This window comes from Lactuca sativa, chromosome 7 (assembly GCF_002870075.4).
Source record: "Lactuca sativa cultivar Salinas chromosome 7, Lsat_Salinas_v11, whole genome shotgun sequence".
NCBI classification, from domain to species: domain Eukaryota; kingdom Viridiplantae; phylum Streptophyta; class Magnoliopsida; order Asterales; family Asteraceae; genus Lactuca; species Lactuca sativa.
Window position 1 is genome coordinate 25,246,666 of NC_056629.2, and position 18,152 is coordinate 25,264,817.

The following is an 18,152-nucleotide window of genomic DNA, read 5'->3' on the forward strand; positions in this document are numbered from 1 at the left end:
CCGTGGTTCTCACGGGTTATAAACTAGTAGAATATATATATATATATATATATATATATATATATATATATATATATATATATATATTAAAATGGCAAATATAGTGTATATTAAAAATAAAATGAGAAACACCAGCAAGATGCTAGGAGTTGAGGACAACATAGATATACAGAAACAAACAAGTAAGGGCATCCATAATCCATTGAACTTTACAGAGTTCAATGGATTGCCATATCAACCATTAAACATCTATAAAACATCACTCACAACCTATTAAACACATATTCAATCATAATCACCATTTTATTCCTTCTATTGAACCATTCAATGATCATTCAACTCCTCCATTCAACTACTCATTGTCATCACCCACACTCCATTCAACTCTTATTTAATCCTAGTCATTACCATATTTAACTCTTATACTACTTTCATTGTGGATGCTCTAAGGAGATTAGGCTAAGGGGTATGGTCACATGATGCTCACTAGAAAAGTGATGCCACATATGCACTACATCACCTCCATTACATGTTCACTAGTCCTTGGAAATGGTTATCACTCCATATTATTTATATATTTTTAATTTTTTTAAACATTATATTAAATAAAAAACACAATTATTAAACATACATAAATATTTTTTAAATAAAAAACATTAACTTAAATAAAATTAATATTTTTAAAATTCAACATACATTTTACAAATAAAAAAACATTAATAAATCATTGAAATAAAAAAAATACTACTTGTCGTGATCGTTGTCCTCACCGTCAACCTTGTTCTCATCGCCCGCATCCTCATCCTCGTCGCCGTCGTTGTGGTCTTTGAATTTTCGTTGCCATATGTGCTCAGTCAAATCTTGACGTAGATTATGATGTGTTTCACTGTTTTGTATTTCCAAAAGCCTTGTTAAGTATGCATGGCTGCCGACTGTTATTACTGTAGGTGGATTGAGCATATCGTTCGCAATATATGTACAAATAGCCATACCTTCTTCTTTTATTATCATGTTGTGTAAAATAACATACACTTTCATTACCTTCATCAAGTTTTACCTATCCCATGCTCGTGTTGGATGTTTGATTATGTGTCACTTCTGTTTGAGGACTTCGAATGCCCGCTCCACATCCTTCCTTGCAGATTCATGTGCTAAGTTGAACAATTTTCGTTTTTCATCGGCCGGATATGTGTATGATTTGACAAAAGTAGCGTACTCTGGATATATATCCCATCACCAAGGTAATATCAATAATTGTATTCATGTCCATTACAACGTATGACATGTTTGGTGCCTTACCCTGCAAAATGTCGTTAAATAATAGAGATGCTCTAAGCACATTCAGGTCGTTGTTTGAACCTGCCATACCAAAAAATACATGCCAAAACTAGAGGTCCCGTAAAACAACTGCTTCTAGTATAACAGTAGGCACACCATGATCACCTCGAGTGAATTGCCCTCGCCATGCATTAGGACAAATTTCCCACACCCAATGTGTACAATCAATGCTACTTAGCATTCCTAGAAATCCATGTTTGGCCTGATGTGCCGCATACAACTGTTCGACATCACTTCTAGTTGGATTTCGCAAGTATATGTCACCATAAAGCTCTATAACATACTCGCAAAAAAGATATGTTCATTTTCGATTGGTTGCAGACATTTCCAAATATTCATCTGAAACGTTTGCGGCTATGTCGTACGCCAATTGTCTAAGAGCTACTGTGTATTTTTGAAACGTAGTAAAACCACGTTTACCTCTAGCATCCCATCTCAATTGGAAAAACTCATAATTGTTTTCCAAATCTGTAGCTATACATATAAATACTGATATGAAAACAATCCTCAAATTTCGATAGGTCGTATAAACTATTCGGGCTAAAGCAATCACGTGCCAAAAGTTCGTTCGCCGCAATACGATCTGATTGATCGACTTTCTTCGTTTTTTCTCGGCATTTGAACTTTCGCCTTTCTGACGTACAAAGTAGTGTGCCACAGACAACAACGTATACAAAATCAACTCATCATCATCAGATGAAGAAGAAATGACACCCAAAAAATTATTCATATTGTTATTGTTGAGTGTTTTTTTCTAATTGTTGTAAAATATTTGATGTGTATTATGTCTGTATATATATGTGAGGTTTTAATTTTAAAAAGAAAAGTTTTTAATTTTTTTTTAATAAATGTTAACGCTCAAAAAATGGGAATAAACGGTCAAAAAACGAATAACCAATCAATCATATTGAACGTAAGTGTCCGTGACAAGTACCATTCCACGTCACATTCACCCTAGTTGGGGCGGTGTTTATGCGTGAACACCCCTTGCTAGCTCAACTTCAAGTGTCAAAATGTCCCCCATACCCTTCGGCCTTACAATCCAATAAAGATGATTTATGCACCGATCTGACCAATTAAACAGTGATAACATTATATTTCATCCATGTAAACAGTGAAACAGTGAAGACATTATAACATTAGCTACTTTATTTTTATACCGAAGAAGGTAAAAAATATAGCCCGCACATCCATTTAATCTTAGAAAATATAATTTCAATTTAATTAACTATTCATGAATAGATTGTGATTATGTTCTTGACAAACGTTCTTTGGTTCTAACCTTTTTCGGGTTATTTAAAATGCGGTCAAAATCAAGAAAAGGGATGTTTTTCGGGTCAACGAACACTGTGGTCATTGACAGAGGTCTCAAGAACCCTAAATTCCAAAATTAAACCTCCTATAAATGGATGTCAGTAAAACCATTATCCATTGATTTGGACTTGGATAACCACCATTCTTACGTGTCACCAGCTGTTTCCAATCATTATCACCCGTCCCCACAAACCCTCTTCCACAAATCATCGCGAAACACAAATCATTTTCATTAAGAAACAAAGGAATCAATTATCCACTCAATCTTTCTCTCTCTCGCTCTGCAAGTTGTATATACACATGTGTATTTAGGGCTTTTGGAATAAGCAAAAACCTTGAAGGATTGTATATACAGAGTAGACAGAGGGAGTGAGAGAGAGAGATGATGGCGGATTCTGAGAAACAGGTTGGTGCGGCGGTGGCGATGGTGGTTGAGGAGGAGGAGAAAGAGCGATTGATTGAGCGGGTGCCGGTGTTGGATTTTGATATATTATGTTCGACGGTAGCGATGAAGACGAATCAGGGGAAATGGAATAAATTGGAAGAGAATTACGAAGAAGACGGGGGAGAATTTGGAGGAGGTGTTTTCAGGATGTGGGAAGGCGATCTTCTTGATTGTTATGATGATCGTAGATTGGTTCTTCAATCATCCTTGTAAGTTTCTCTCCTTTTTTTAAGAAACCCGTTGAAAAAAATACTTGTGCTTGATGATTGCTATAATGTCTTTGTACATTTTTAATTTTTGCAAGAAACCTTTCGAAAAAGATTCAAATATTTTGTTTGATGATAGCTTTAACATCTTTGTAAGAACTTCTCGTTTGACTTTTAACAATCAAAATATAGTTTTTTGATTTTTAAACTTTTTTGATAAAAAAAAAACTGACTCCAATTTACTGTTAGATGGTAGAAGTAAGTCTTTGGAAAGAACATCCTGTTTTGACTTTAAAATGTCAACCCTAGTTTCTTTTAAAGATGTTAGTAATGAACAAAGCTTAATATTCAAGGAGATATAATCTAATAAAACCTACAAATGCTTTATTTTGCAGTTGCCCATGGTATCGATTTGGAGAAAACATGAGACTTGCTGGTTTTGGTTCTTGCTTTCTTCAGGTAAACACATATAATCTCCATTTTATGTTTAATTAAACTAGTTTTTTAACCACAGTAATACTTTCATGGTTGATTTTATTGTACAAATTGTGTTTATGGATCACAAATTTTATATTTGGTCCATATATATATATATATATATATATATATATATATATATATATATATATATATATATATATATATATATATATATATATATATCTTTATGCATATGTTGAATTTCTAATATATTCTTCCAATGGGTCCCACAGGGATTCATGTATGCAATCCTAGCTGGAATTGCTCTTTGCAACATTGTAGCATTTGCAGTCACAAAGAAGCATTGTTTCTTGTATCTTGGGGTCTTTTTTGCACTCTCCCTAGGAACTTATATGGGATTCTATCGCTCCAAAATGAGAAACAAGTTCAATATCAAGGTAAAATTTTTGACTTTATAGGTCAAATAGACTATATTTTGACTTTGATTTTGATATGATCTACGATCTTTTTTTGAAGTGTGGAATTATTATTTCCAAAGGAACCGATGCATTCGTTTAAATCTTATGAGAAAATTGTATGATTTCACATTTCAACATTCCATGTTTGACTTTAAACAAGATGCACTTTGACTTTGTAAGTCAAACAAGCAGATGTATGATAATTTTTTGGAATATGGAATAAGGGTATTAAAACTTTATAACAAGTTTATGTTTGTATTAAACTTCTAATGAAACCTTACAATTTTACAACCAAGAATGAACTAGGTTTGACTTTAAAAGTCAAAATGCATACTCGAGTGTTTCAAATCTTGCAAGTTGCAACATTAATTCATGCATCAATTTTCTTAAAAAAATGAGGTACCCTTTGACTTTATAGGTCAAGTAGGTTACATTTCAGCTTCAAATTTTTTAGGATCCACAATTTTTTTTTTTTTGAAATACTGAATTTCCTAGTCCAACTTTATAGCAAGCAACACAAAAAAGTTGAACATTGGTGTTAATAATTTTAAATAAGTTTTCACAATTTTCCATATGAAATCAACTAGCTTTGACTTGAAAAGTCAAAGGGTATATTCGAGTGTTCCTAATCTTGCAACATTGATTCATACATCTGTTTTCTTTCTTCAGGGTAGTGATGGTTCTTTAGATGATTGTGTATCCCATCTCATTTGCCCTTGTTGCACCTTGGCTCAGGTTTGTTTTCTGCTCATCTTTATTTTGTGGGTCCCAATTTTGTAGGTTAATTTCGTCATTATGCAACAAAGTTGTTTTTTATACAAACGTTTCATTTTGTGACAATATTGGGGAAAATATGAAACATTGTCTTGAATAAATGGGCATTACAGATTTAAAGTTTAAACACATATGCAAAATACTAAAATGAATCTTTTTATATTTGTGTTATATCTTGATTAGGAATCAAGGACATTGGAAATGAACAATGTTCAAGATGGGACTTGGCATGGTAGAGGGGACACAATGTGTATAGGAACATATGTTGAAGGTGTCAAAGCCTTTGAGCTAATCCCTCCTACAATTATTTCAATCGACTCTCCAAAACCCTTTTATATGCCAAAGAATACTATTGTGGCCCAAGATTCGCAACCACGGGTCTAACCACTGTAGTTATAAATCGAGCCATTCGGATGAAAGGCTTGTGAAAATCTTGACATGGGAAAAAGGGTCTTCTACCTAAAACCTCAAAAACCGAATCAAATCCATAAGAAACCATTGTTGTTTACTATGGATCGAGAACATCGCCGTTGCCCTCCAACTGTTTAAAAGATCTCAAAAAATGTGTGTGATGAATTGTATAGTTTGAAAATATATGGAAAAAAGGATGCATGGAGTGTCTTTTGTTCTCTCTCTCTCTCTCTCTCTCTCTATATATATATATATATATATATATATATATATATATATATATATATATATATATATACACACACACACACATGCACACACATGTATACACACAATAGTTGTGTACCCGTGCAATATGATAGACACAAGTTGTTATTGTAAACCGAGTATAAAACATTGCCTTAAATCGATTCAGAGATACAAATTATTAAGGTGCACAGAGTAGTCTTATTATATATATATATATATATATATATATATATATATATATATATATATATATATATATATATATATATATATATATCAAGATTGTAAAAATCGCTCGACGGTCGACGATTAATCGGTTTGGCGGGGATTAATCGGGGACCATAAATTACTAATAAAACTATTTTAAAATTTAATATATCCTAAGAAAACATAGTATTTGAAAATTTAAAATATTTGATATAATATTTGAATATTTAAAAATTTAAAATTTTGGTTTAATATTTGAAATTTTGAATTTTTGAATTTTTAAAAATTTTTCTGCCAAGGACCACGGAGGACCACCAAGGACCATCGAGGACCGCTAAAGACCGCCGATGACCGCCTAAGTTTGACTGATATTGATCAATTTCCGCCAAGCACCCGTAATCATAATCAGTTGCATACCGCCTAGTGCCTAAGCACCGTCTAGGACGATATTTACAACATTGATATATATATATATATATATATATATATATATATATATATATATATATATATATATATATATATATATATATATATATATATTGTGGATGTCTTGATGAGGGATGATTGTGGACCATTGATTTTAGTTATTTTAAAAAAATCATTTACATATATTATTAAGTTAAAGAAAATAGAATAATCTCATAAATCTCATTGTAAGGGTATTTTAGTCTATTAAGCTACATTTAAAATGAAAAAAAGCAAATTACGGATTTTAAGGGATAATAAATTCAATTAATTTTAAAAATCTGATTTTAAGAATGTTAATTCTTTTAATTCAGACATTCTGACAGAATATATTTTTGAATATATTGAAAAATAACAATAACGTTTATTCTTTTAACCATAAAAGAGTACATGTTCTAATTGAATTGAACTTCTTGAAAAATAATCAATTTTAGGATACAAGTTAAATTTATTTATCACGTTCTTAAAAATTAAAAAACTATAGGGTAAATTACACCATTCGTACCTCATGCATGTGTCAAAATGCATAATCAGTGTAACGACCCAAAAACAATACTAAATTCTTTCATTTAAAAACCATTAATTATCATTCATTGATTGTACCAAAAGCCATCATTCATTATAGTAACCCAAAACATATGAGTATAAATACAGCAAGTGCAGAAATCATATAGGGAAGATGTTGTGCCATCACGTCGGACCCTTTCATTTTGAACTAGAAGTACCTGAAGCCATAAACATAATTGTAAGCATAAAGCTTAGCGAGCTTCCCAAATTACCACATACAACATACATATAATATTACAACACGTGGCTGTGTCAAGTCCGTATTAATCCAAAATAACAGCAAGTAGTTGTGTCAGGTCCGTATCAACACCCGTATCCGTAATAACTCCGAGTCCATAATGACTCCGAGCCCAAATTAGCTCCTTACATAAATCATGCAATCACATCAGTTAAAGTCATACAATAGCATAAATTATACTCATATAATACAGTGGGCCGACCTTGGTGCCTTCGACCCACTTAAGGTGGTAAGAAGACTCATCTCACAGACAGACGAAAAGCTGAAATGACACGCTGCTCTGAAACCCACGCTACTTTTCACCTTTACTAATAACAGTAACCAAAACTCAGACTGTCATTTGAATACCTAAAATACCCTAGGTCAAACCCTAGTCAAAATCCTGGTCAAAGTTAGCCGAGTCAACAGGGTTGACTCAGCTAGTACGCGGGGCATACTCCTCGTGTACGTGGGGCATACTTCGCAGTTGACCTAGGATTGGGGAGTTGACCTCGTATACGCAGCGTACCCCTCGGTACGCCCAACGTACGCGACTGCTCACCTCCTCTCTTATTGAGTGCTTAATCATTTAATCACTTACGTCCAAACTTCAGATCTAGACAACAAAAGATGTTCTTAACCTAATCATTTAATTACTTACATCCAAACTTCAGATCTAGACAACAAAAGATGTTCTTAACCATAAAGTTTCCAACTTTATGGTTTAGCAAGGCTATTAAGACCTTAAATCCATAAACCTTAGTCTTTTAACCCATTCCAGATCCACTCTTGCCCTATCTCATCATACCGAATTTACCAAATAGCATACCTGCCTGCACGCACGAATGGCTAGGCGATAAAAAATGCCAACGACCATCTAGCACTTGCATCAAGAGAAACTAGTGACCAAAAACCCAACTTTATGACTTAACACCCCTCAAAACCTCTGAAAGGACAACTCAAATGCCTTGGAGTACCTTCTACTCACAAAGACAAAGTTTAGGACCAAAAAGGAAACAAATTTGAGCTAAAACTAATTCCATAAGATTTCTACACCAAGGTTGCAGTTTTTTACCTCCGCATGGTGCACAAGGGGGGCAAGATGCTGGATCCAAAGTCTTAAGTGAAACACCACCACCTCAATGCTCTTCCTTCTACTCGAAAAGCTCCAAATGGCACCAAAAATGGCTCAAGAAGCTTCACAATGCACAAACACTCTTTAGAGTTTCGAAATGAGGAATGATATTGAAGATAAGAAGGTGCATGTGGCCATAAACGTGTTTATATAGGGTCTAAACCCTAAAATTTAGGGTTTGCACCCTAGTTGTGTACGCCCGAGGTACCGGTGTATGCTCAGTGTACTAAATTTACTAATTTTGAATTAATTCATGTAGAGCTATGCATGTCCATACATAATTTAACACATAATCAATTATTAAATAGGATTGGAGCTATGTAAGATTCAGTTAACAAACACAATTATGGTCATAATATGTGTTCTCCAGCACAACCAAATTCAAATACTTTAATTACTTATCAAGATTGGTTCGATCTTATCTCTAATAATTTAATGGTCACTAAATTACTAGTTAATCAAATTCATGCAGATTAATGGTCACTAAACTACACAAAATATGAATTAAAACAATCTAGTATCAAATTAAGCATGCTAGGTATAAACAATCAAACACAAGCCATTAACCAACTAGAAAAATCCATACTAATTACATAACTAAACCATGAGTTTCAGCTTCATCTAGCTAACAAAAGCAGCTATATTTAGCTACTCATAGAAACAATCAAACAAGTAAACTTCATAATTAAAAACATAGTAATGTACCAAACTAAGAATAAATTAGATCTTCTTCTTCCTCCTTGGTTTCTGCCTTCTTTTCCTCTGAAAAACAGCTTCTGGAATCTCTATTCTCTCTAGCCAACCTCCTAAATCCGTAAGCATCAAGAGTATTTATAATTTTCGAAATCACCATCCTCACGCCGTGAGAAAAGGCATCTCACATCGTGAGCTCAAATATTAATCCGTATCGAACACGGATTCTTGCTTACGGATGCTTATCTTCTAGAATCTCCATGTTCACGCCGTGAGATATTGCTCCTCACGTTGTGAGAACGACTTTTTGCTGAATTCTTCATCTTAAGCTTTTAACCTCCAAAGTTCCGATCCTTGTCGCTTTTAGTCCTTATTCTTCAAGATGACTTCTTTTGGCTGCAAAATGTAATTTAATCTTATAAGTACCATTTATCTATGCAGATAACCAAAATATTAGACAAAATGTATTCAAATATTGCCTAAAAATATGTATAAATATGGAAATATCATACACTGACGCTGGTTTCAACACTGATCGAAGATAACTCACAATCACAGTCGGGATATGTGTTCACACTTAATGGAGGAGCCATTGCCTGGAAGAGTTCAAATCAAGAAGTGGTTGCACTTTCTGCAACAGAATCAGAGTACATAGTTGCGTGTGAAGCGACTCAAGAAGTTGATTGGATGAAGAAATTTATCGGTGATCTGGATGTTGTTCCAAACATCAAAAATGCCATTGAGATGCTTTGTGACAACACTTGTTCCATCACTATCGCAAGAGACCCGATGGTTACCAACAAGACTAGACAAATTCAATGAAAATTCAATTTCATTCTTCGAGAATTAGAATTGGGAAATGTACGCATTGAAAAGATTCATACAGATGATAATCTAGCAGATCCGTTCACAAAGGCTCTACCTCAAAGCAAGTTTAAGAGTCATGCAAAAGGAATCGGTCTACGATTAGCTAGTGATTGGATTTAAATATGTACTTGACTAATATCTGGATATTTAGAACTATGTAGCAATAATATGTAATCTCCTCTGAATATGAGACATCTCATTTGCGTTGAATATTATTGTGTTCTATATTAGCATGTTATTTAATCCTTGAATAATGTAATTATTCAAAAAATTTCCATATTCAGTCATTGTTGCAGGAGCAACTGTGAATTAAGACTAATATGAATTAGCTTGGTCGATATCAAGAGGTGAAATAGCAAGGTGTTGCATCCAAATTCATATGTACTTGTTTTGAGAACAACTATTGGAAATGAGCCGCATCAAGAGTCACTTCATGGATCGACATCATAAGTGAATCTTGAACACAGGTAAATATGTTTATGTTTTTCGACCTGAGATGCATATTAGAGACTCAAGTATGGGAATTGTTATACTTTGACATGGTTAAACGTTGTTCGTAACCATGCAGGTATAAAAGCCTTTGTTGGGTAGAGCATGAACTATATGAGAGTATGTATGTAGTCAAGATGGGATTTGTTCCTCTTATGTGATTAGAGTTAGACATCTAAGGTGCCTTTCTTATAAGTTGGATGGCAAATGAGGATGATCACGTTCCATGTCTCATATCCAACATGATGTCTGTAACAAAGAGAATATTGATACACTTACCTTATACTTCAATTGTAGCTAGTGATCTCCTGGAATTGGATGTTGATTGATGGAACCCCTTCGTGTGTTATTAGGGGCAGTAGCCCGTTGCTAGACACCAGCTACTGTCTATGTCAGTCTATAATGAATCTTGTGCAAGTGGGAGATTGTTAGATCTATATGCCCAAGAATCATTATTGAATGACATTGCTAATGACATATGATCATATAGGGTCACACCTTAATCAAGTTGGTATTTATTGAATATTTATTAAGTAATTTTTTATTAACAAATAAATTCAACTCTTGTATTTAATTAGAGAAAAATTATTGTTCTATGAAAACAGTATTGTAAGAAGTAAAAAATAGACTTTATTTGATAAGGTATCATATAATAAGTCATGCACAAAGTCTTGGACACTTTGGTTAACCATGATTAAATCAAAGGCTTACTCTACTATGGTTAAAGGACTAGTGAACATTATTTATATAATTTAGGCCATATGGCCGATAGTTGTAAGCGTATGGAGGTTACTTGTCAACCTCCATCATGATGTTCCCCATGCCTCTCCTTTATAGCCTATACTTTTGAATATTATATTCAAGAGGCCATGCTTGGATGGGGTTATAAATAGAGGGTCTTATACATGGAGATAGTGTAAGTTTTTTGGTCTAAAACTTCTTCTTCTTTTCTCTCTAAACCGTAAGCACATAAGGGCTTGGAACTCTTTCCTCTTTTGAAGACATTACTTGATTTTGGTGTTCATTTTGTGTCTTCCTTTAGTGCTTAATTGATTAAGCACTTAAGGCTTAAAGAAAAAATTTGTACAAGAAGAAATCTAGCAATTTTGGTACCTTGTCTTTGATGGGTTTTGGTCATAAGACATCCTATATGCTCATACAAACCCTAATGCTTGGATCTAGGTTTCTGTATTGTACATGCTTTGAATCCAAGACTATAAACCCTAATTCTAGCATATGGAACTCAATATTAACATATAATTAGGTTTAAGATATTACCTTGATTGTTATGTAGTAATAACAATCCCAATTCCTCCTTGAATTGACTTTGGAAGCTTAGAGTCACAAGTGTCACTCCTCTAATGGCTTACAAACACCAAGAGCAAATGGAGAAGGTATAAAGAGAGAGGAGAGAGGTAGGAATTCGTCCTCAGGACTTCTTGGGAAGAGTTGGACGAATTCATGAGCCTTAGGGGGTTTATATAGGTGTAAAGATTAGGGTTTTAGTCATTATCCTTATCTAGTTGCTTGCCCATCAAGTAACCATAAGATAAGCCTTGAAAAACCCTTATCTCTTGGGCCTTGGACGATTTTAAGGATATCCTTATCCTTGAATTCGTCCATCCTTTAACAAGGATAACCATTGCCCTATTTTGCAACTATCACATAATTACAATTCAGCCCCTCTAGTTTAATTAATTAAATTTGATCACAAAATTAATTCTTAATTAATTATTGACCAATATTAATTAAACAAATATGATTTCTCCTTTAATATATTATTCTTATAACATATTAATAAATCATAATAACCTCTCTCTCTATCTATTTCTCCAATCAAGTTGCTTTGGTGAAGGCAACCCAAAAGGACCATGCACCATCGAGTCAAGTACATACCAAAATAGTTATGGACTTAGACACTAATCCAACAGTCTTGTTGGTAGATTACTTGTAGAGAAGATCAAGCTCCTTGTTTTCGCCATCCACTTCAACACCCCAAATACAAGAGGGTCCAAAGGCTACAAAGGTTGTAATTTCTAAACACCCTATGGTTGTTATAACATCATTATAACCTCTTTAATAGGATCCTTGATGGATTGTTTTGTTGTCACACTCGAAATTTATAAGAAAATTTTAAAGCTTTCGTTGCCGGTTTTTGTGAAAAACTATCTATTTTATGCAACAAAATCCATTCACATACACCACACGCTCACGACCCAACACAACCAAACCCACTGAAGCAATCCCTAAGCTTTCCTAGGTTCCCGACCTCACACTGCCATCAACTACTAAAGAACTCCCCATAATGCCAGTCACCCACCTCATGAACACAATCACATGTAAGAAAGCTTAGATAATCCTTCGAGTAACAAACTCTTCCCTATAATGGTTGGAATCAAACAAGAGATGCGTAATAGAGTCATATCCACCACTCTGAGTTTATCTAACCTTTATCACATGTGACTTGACATATTTACTTAGTAGCTAACTCCTATCACCTAAGAGTTCCACAAAGCACAAAGAAAGCAGCATTTGTGCAGTATCACTCAAATCCCAACTACTACAACACATACTAGGAGCTCCCACTCCCTCTACTGATTGCCTTACACATACTAACCAAACCCAATCCAACATCCCATGCATCCTAGAATACCATGCATCACATATCAAGCCAACCTATCATTGGCTAATCAGAACTATTAAGCAAGTCTACAAGCTCGTACAATAGGCATACAAAGTCATCTCTCCTAGCATTCTATCATGCAAAGACTGGGCAGATCCTTAGCCCTAAGTAGCATGTGATTCCACATATTCACAGATTAAAGCATAACAGGTACCATTTATTGGTATTTTGGGAAAACTTACTTGAGCTCGACTGATTACATGCACCATATGCTTTCTTCTTTTAGAAAAATCCCATTCCAAAATATATTTCTTTTTGAAAAACTTTACCAAATCCTCATTTTGAGTTCAAACACACGCGGGAGCGTGCCCGAATCCCTCAAACCAAGGCTCTGATACCAACTGGTAACGTCCCAAAAATAATAACATAAAAATTTCGTTTATAAATTAATAAATCATATTACATATCATTTCCATAAAATCATGGTTGTCAAGATTTAGTAAAACATCCTCGAATCAGACTAAATCACAAAATACAGAACATGTGGTGTGTGCCTAGCAACCATCCCGAGCTCTTCCATTGAAAACTGAAGTACTTGAAACGTAAACTTGCAACTGTAAGCACGAAGCTAAGTGAATCCCTAAGATACCACATACTGTACATACATAACACATATAACGGCCCCCACACAAATGAGATACGGGCCCCGCCCACACTCGCATAACGGGTCTCGCCCACACTCGAATAATAATGAGATACAGATCCCGCCCACACTCGCATATCGGGCCTTGCCCACTGAGATACGGGCCTTGCCCGCACTTGCATATCAGGGCCCGCCCACCGAGATGCGGGCCTCGCTCACACTCACATGACCATATAATCATATAAACGTTCAAATACATGCGGAAATCACAAAGATAAAAGCATATTGTACAATCATCGGGCCCCGCCCACATACAAATCATATATGCATAACTTGATACCAGCATACAAAATACCCATCGGGCCCCGCCTAGTAAGCATACAAAACACATACACATGCAAGAGTCACGCATACATCTAACACTCTACATAGTAACCCTGGGCCAACATTGGTTCCTTCGACCCACTAAACATAGTGAGGAAACTCACCTTGCACTGCTGAAGTCCCACGGATAAATCTCTGGTTGCTGGCTGACAAATCCCCGAAGTATCAACATTAAAACAAAACCCAATTAACAATTGGGTTCCAATACATAACCATAAATCCATACTTAGGGTAAAAATACCATTTTACCACTAACCTAGCTTGGTCCAAGCCCAATGCCCAAACTCATACTCTGAAGGCCCAAAAGCCAAATAATCAACCAAGGCCCAATTATGGCCCAATTTTCCAAATTGGGCCCAAACCCCTTACATGGGACTTACCCTAAAGCCTATCCAAATATCCTTGTCCATACACTTGTTCTCATATGGCCCATCAAGAACCCAAACACCTAAGCCCAAAAGAAAGGCCCAACTCGAAGCCCAAACACAATTAGTGTTTCCACATAAAATGACGATTTGGGTTAAGTAAGAACACTTAACCCATTAAGGACTTAATCCATTATGTCCATCACTCTACTAGGTCAATCATACAATGTGGTTGGGCATAATTCATAACTCTAATCCAACGGTCCAAAACGTGGGTCCCTACAAGTCCCAAACTAAAGTCTCCAAGATTAGGGTTTTCTAAACCCTAATTAGGGTTTCCAAACCAAACACATGCCAACTAGGTCCAAGGTTAAGTTTTTAGATTAATTTGGGTTTCATTAGGTCGGGCATCACCCACTGCCACCTCGGGCGGTGGTGGTCGACGGCGGTCCACAGTTGCAGCCACCTGCATACAGCGGCGACTCGAGGGATAATTCCAACAACCAAACACATACACAAGTTGTACATCATTAACACACACACAAATACACAACCACCCCGTCACGGTGGCTGGTGGTGGCAAAAGAAGGCAACTTAGCGGCAACCACCATGGTTGGATGCCATGGTGGTTCAGCTTGCCTCCGGCTAACATAACACCCACACACACTTCACGGGTACCGGAAACAACATATACATGCGAAACCATAAAATTTCAACCACCAACTAAGCGGTTGACGATGCCAAAATCAACAAAAACAATGACCAAAGGCCGACAGCGTAGCAACGACTTACACGACGCCATACTCACAGAAAGGAACGAATGATAGTAGAGGTAAGTTGTGGTTAGCCTTACCGAGAGCTTTCCAGTCGATCATGACCCACGCATCGACGTTCACAATTCATTCTTCGGCCTCGGTGATTCTTCCGGTTGCGCACAACGTCACCAGCACCAGGGGTTGTGGTGGTGGCGTTCAACGACAAGGTAGCAGGGTGGTAAGGTGGCGGTCGAACTCGACAATGCAAGCGGCGGCTAAGAAGACTCTGAAATGGTGGCGGCCGGAGAAGTAGCTAAGGTTAGGGTTTAGTACCAAGGAAAACGAGGGGGAAGGGATGCATGGTTCTAATCATGTGTTTCTCTTCAAAATCTTTTTCAACTTAACTCCAATATTTACCAAACATCCCCTGCCTTCTGAAATTCTTTACAAACCACAAAGGAAATTACACTTTAACCCCCAATACCCAAAATTAAGAAATCTAACTCCCCGAAACAAACACCCTGCTAAATTATTATTGATTTTTGGTCAAAAGAAATCATAATCAATTACATCTCGAAGTTAAAGGTTTATTTTCGAAACGGGTGTTACATGTTGCTATGTCCTCTAGTTTGTTATTCTCTCTCTCAGTTCTCCTTTTCTAGAGAGACGCTTGTTTATGCCAATATAGACACATGTAACCCCTACAACATCCTTACATACTCCAATCCTAAGCTCTCATATGAAGGAAAGCCAATCTTTCATCCAAACTTATATTACAGCCTTATCGAGGATTTTCAATATCCAACCTTTACAGGCCCTGATATTTATTATGTGGCTTAACAAATATGCATCTACATGAATGACCCTAATGAACCTTACTTACTTGCTCTAAAGCACATATTTTGCTATCTTCAAGACACTCTTATGCATAACCTTCAAATTTGTCTGCCTTATACTGGTTATTTCGTTTCTTACTTTGATGTTGATTGGGTTGGTAGTCCTTGAAGTCTACCTTGGTGATAACCTTATCTTGTGCACATCTAATCGCCAACATGTCGTTTCTTGGTCTAGTTTTGAAGTTGGATACCAAGGGTTGGCCAATGTGGTGAATGAATTTTCCTGGAATAGAAATCTCCTCCTCAAATCATGTTATCCTTTATCATGTGCTACAATTATTTTGTGATAATATGAGTGTCATGTATCTAACTTCCAACCTAATGTAACACCAAAGAACCAAACATATGGAAAATGATTTACATTTTTCTAAGAAAAGTGTTGCTATTGGTTAGGTTCATATGTTACACATGACATCTACTCTTTAGTTTGTAAAAGAATTACCTATACAACTATTAATAGATTTGTGGGGTAACATGAATGCTTGTGATTATCCAAGTAAGGGGGAATGTTAAATAGTGTATATTATAATTTATTCATCAATTCACATAGTAGGGTTATTTATGTAACATCTATATGTATTTATAAGCTAATGCAATACTAACTATTTTCCACATTATCAAAAGTTTCAAATTGTGACCCATTCAAACAAATTTACAATAAAACTCAACTCATGTTATACGATTAAAAAAATTAGAATAACATGTTTTAATAATATTTATATTATGATTACCTGATGTTTTAATAATAACTAACAAGAATATTTAAATAAAATTAAAAAAAACATTCTTGATTTTGTTCTTTCACTACAAAGAATAGACAAACCCTATAAAGAATATTCTATATCGGCAGTAAATGTTAGAAACTAAGGGGATTAGAATAACAATAAATATAAACTTGGATAAATTCAAGGATCGTGTTTTCAAACACTTTCCGAAATTTGTAATTCGTCCATTTTACCCGGGGCACACGAATTCCGAAGTAGGATAATCTAAGAATGAACAAATCTTAATTACATGCCTAATTTAGATTGTAAAACACATAATACTTTGTTAATGTATTCTTGAAAGATAGGTCAAATCTTAATAAACAAATGTTGAAAATATATTATGTAACTTGTTTTGTGGAACATGAAGCATGTTCTTATACAAGAGAGAAAAGTAAGTATTGGCTCTAAACCTTGGACCCTGCTAGGGGCGCTGGCCCTGCCAGGGGCGCAACCCCTTGGAACCCTGCACCCAAGAGAGCTGCCCTCGGAACCCCGTATTCCCAAGTTTACATTTATTATTCCAAGTGTGCACCTTGCACCTTCTATCTTGGTTAGTAAATGAAGCTCGACATATCTCATTATTAATAATAATTACATAAAAATATGTTAACAACACTAAAATCACCAACAACATATATCCCCTCTAGCACAGCTTATAGAGGTGACTTGTTCCGAACAACGTTTTGTGAAGCATATATTTTGGAGGCCGACACAAGCTTGTTTCTTGTAGTGTAAAATAATACTTCTAGGTGACAAATGTCGTCTATATAGGATCCGTTTCTGTATAGTGAATTTTTCTTGTTAAATAATTAGATATAATAAATATGATTAGAAAATATTAGATTAACCTATTTCAGGGTGTTTAGAACGTGTCATACACACACACATTTTACACTACTCCTAAATCTATTCATTTTGTCCACAACGAAAATTGAACCTTCAACATTTGTTTGATGACATCTATCCATCAATTTCTGAGAATGCTAGGTCAAGAGCCTGAAAATAAAATAAATTTCATGTTTTATAAATATTACATAATACTATATTAAAGCCATATAGGCCTATGCCTATGATATGGCCCGTCGTGTTCAAGTTTGGACCAATAATAAATTAAAATAGTGATTTTTTTTAATCGAAAATATACACTTATTCTTTTTTATATATTCACTCATAACTATAAAAAATAGTCCCAACTCCCAACATCCAACACCCAGTACCATTAACTCCATCTACTTAATTAAGTGAGGCCCCATCATAAACTTCTTTAGATAATGGAATATGTATTTTTTTTTGTTATTTTTATCGTTATTAGCATTGTTATTAAAAGGATGCTTCACACCTCTTATCTTATTCATCTTCATCCATCACCAATTCAAGGACTATCTATTAATTTACTCCCATACAATTACTATGCAAACATAATTACAATCAATACGATGG

At 35.1% G+C, this 18,152-nt stretch overlaps 1 protein-coding gene across 1 annotated transcript; it reads left to right on the forward strand.

The window, feature by feature from the left end:
• Positions 1-2,820: 2,820 nt before the first annotated feature.
• Positions 2,821-5,605, forward strand: LOC111906898 (uncharacterized). Its single transcript, XM_023902690.3, has 5 exons — positions 2,821-3,306; positions 3,699-3,762; positions 4,017-4,181; positions 4,872-4,937; positions 5,160-5,605. Exons 1-5 carry the CDS (start codon positions 3,035-3,037, stop codon positions 5,358-5,360), a joined length of 768 nt encoding a protein of 255 aa, XP_023758458.1. The 5' UTR covers positions 2,821-3,034; the 3' UTR covers positions 5,361-5,605.
• The last annotated feature ends 12,547 nt before the right edge of the window (positions 5,606-18,152 follow it).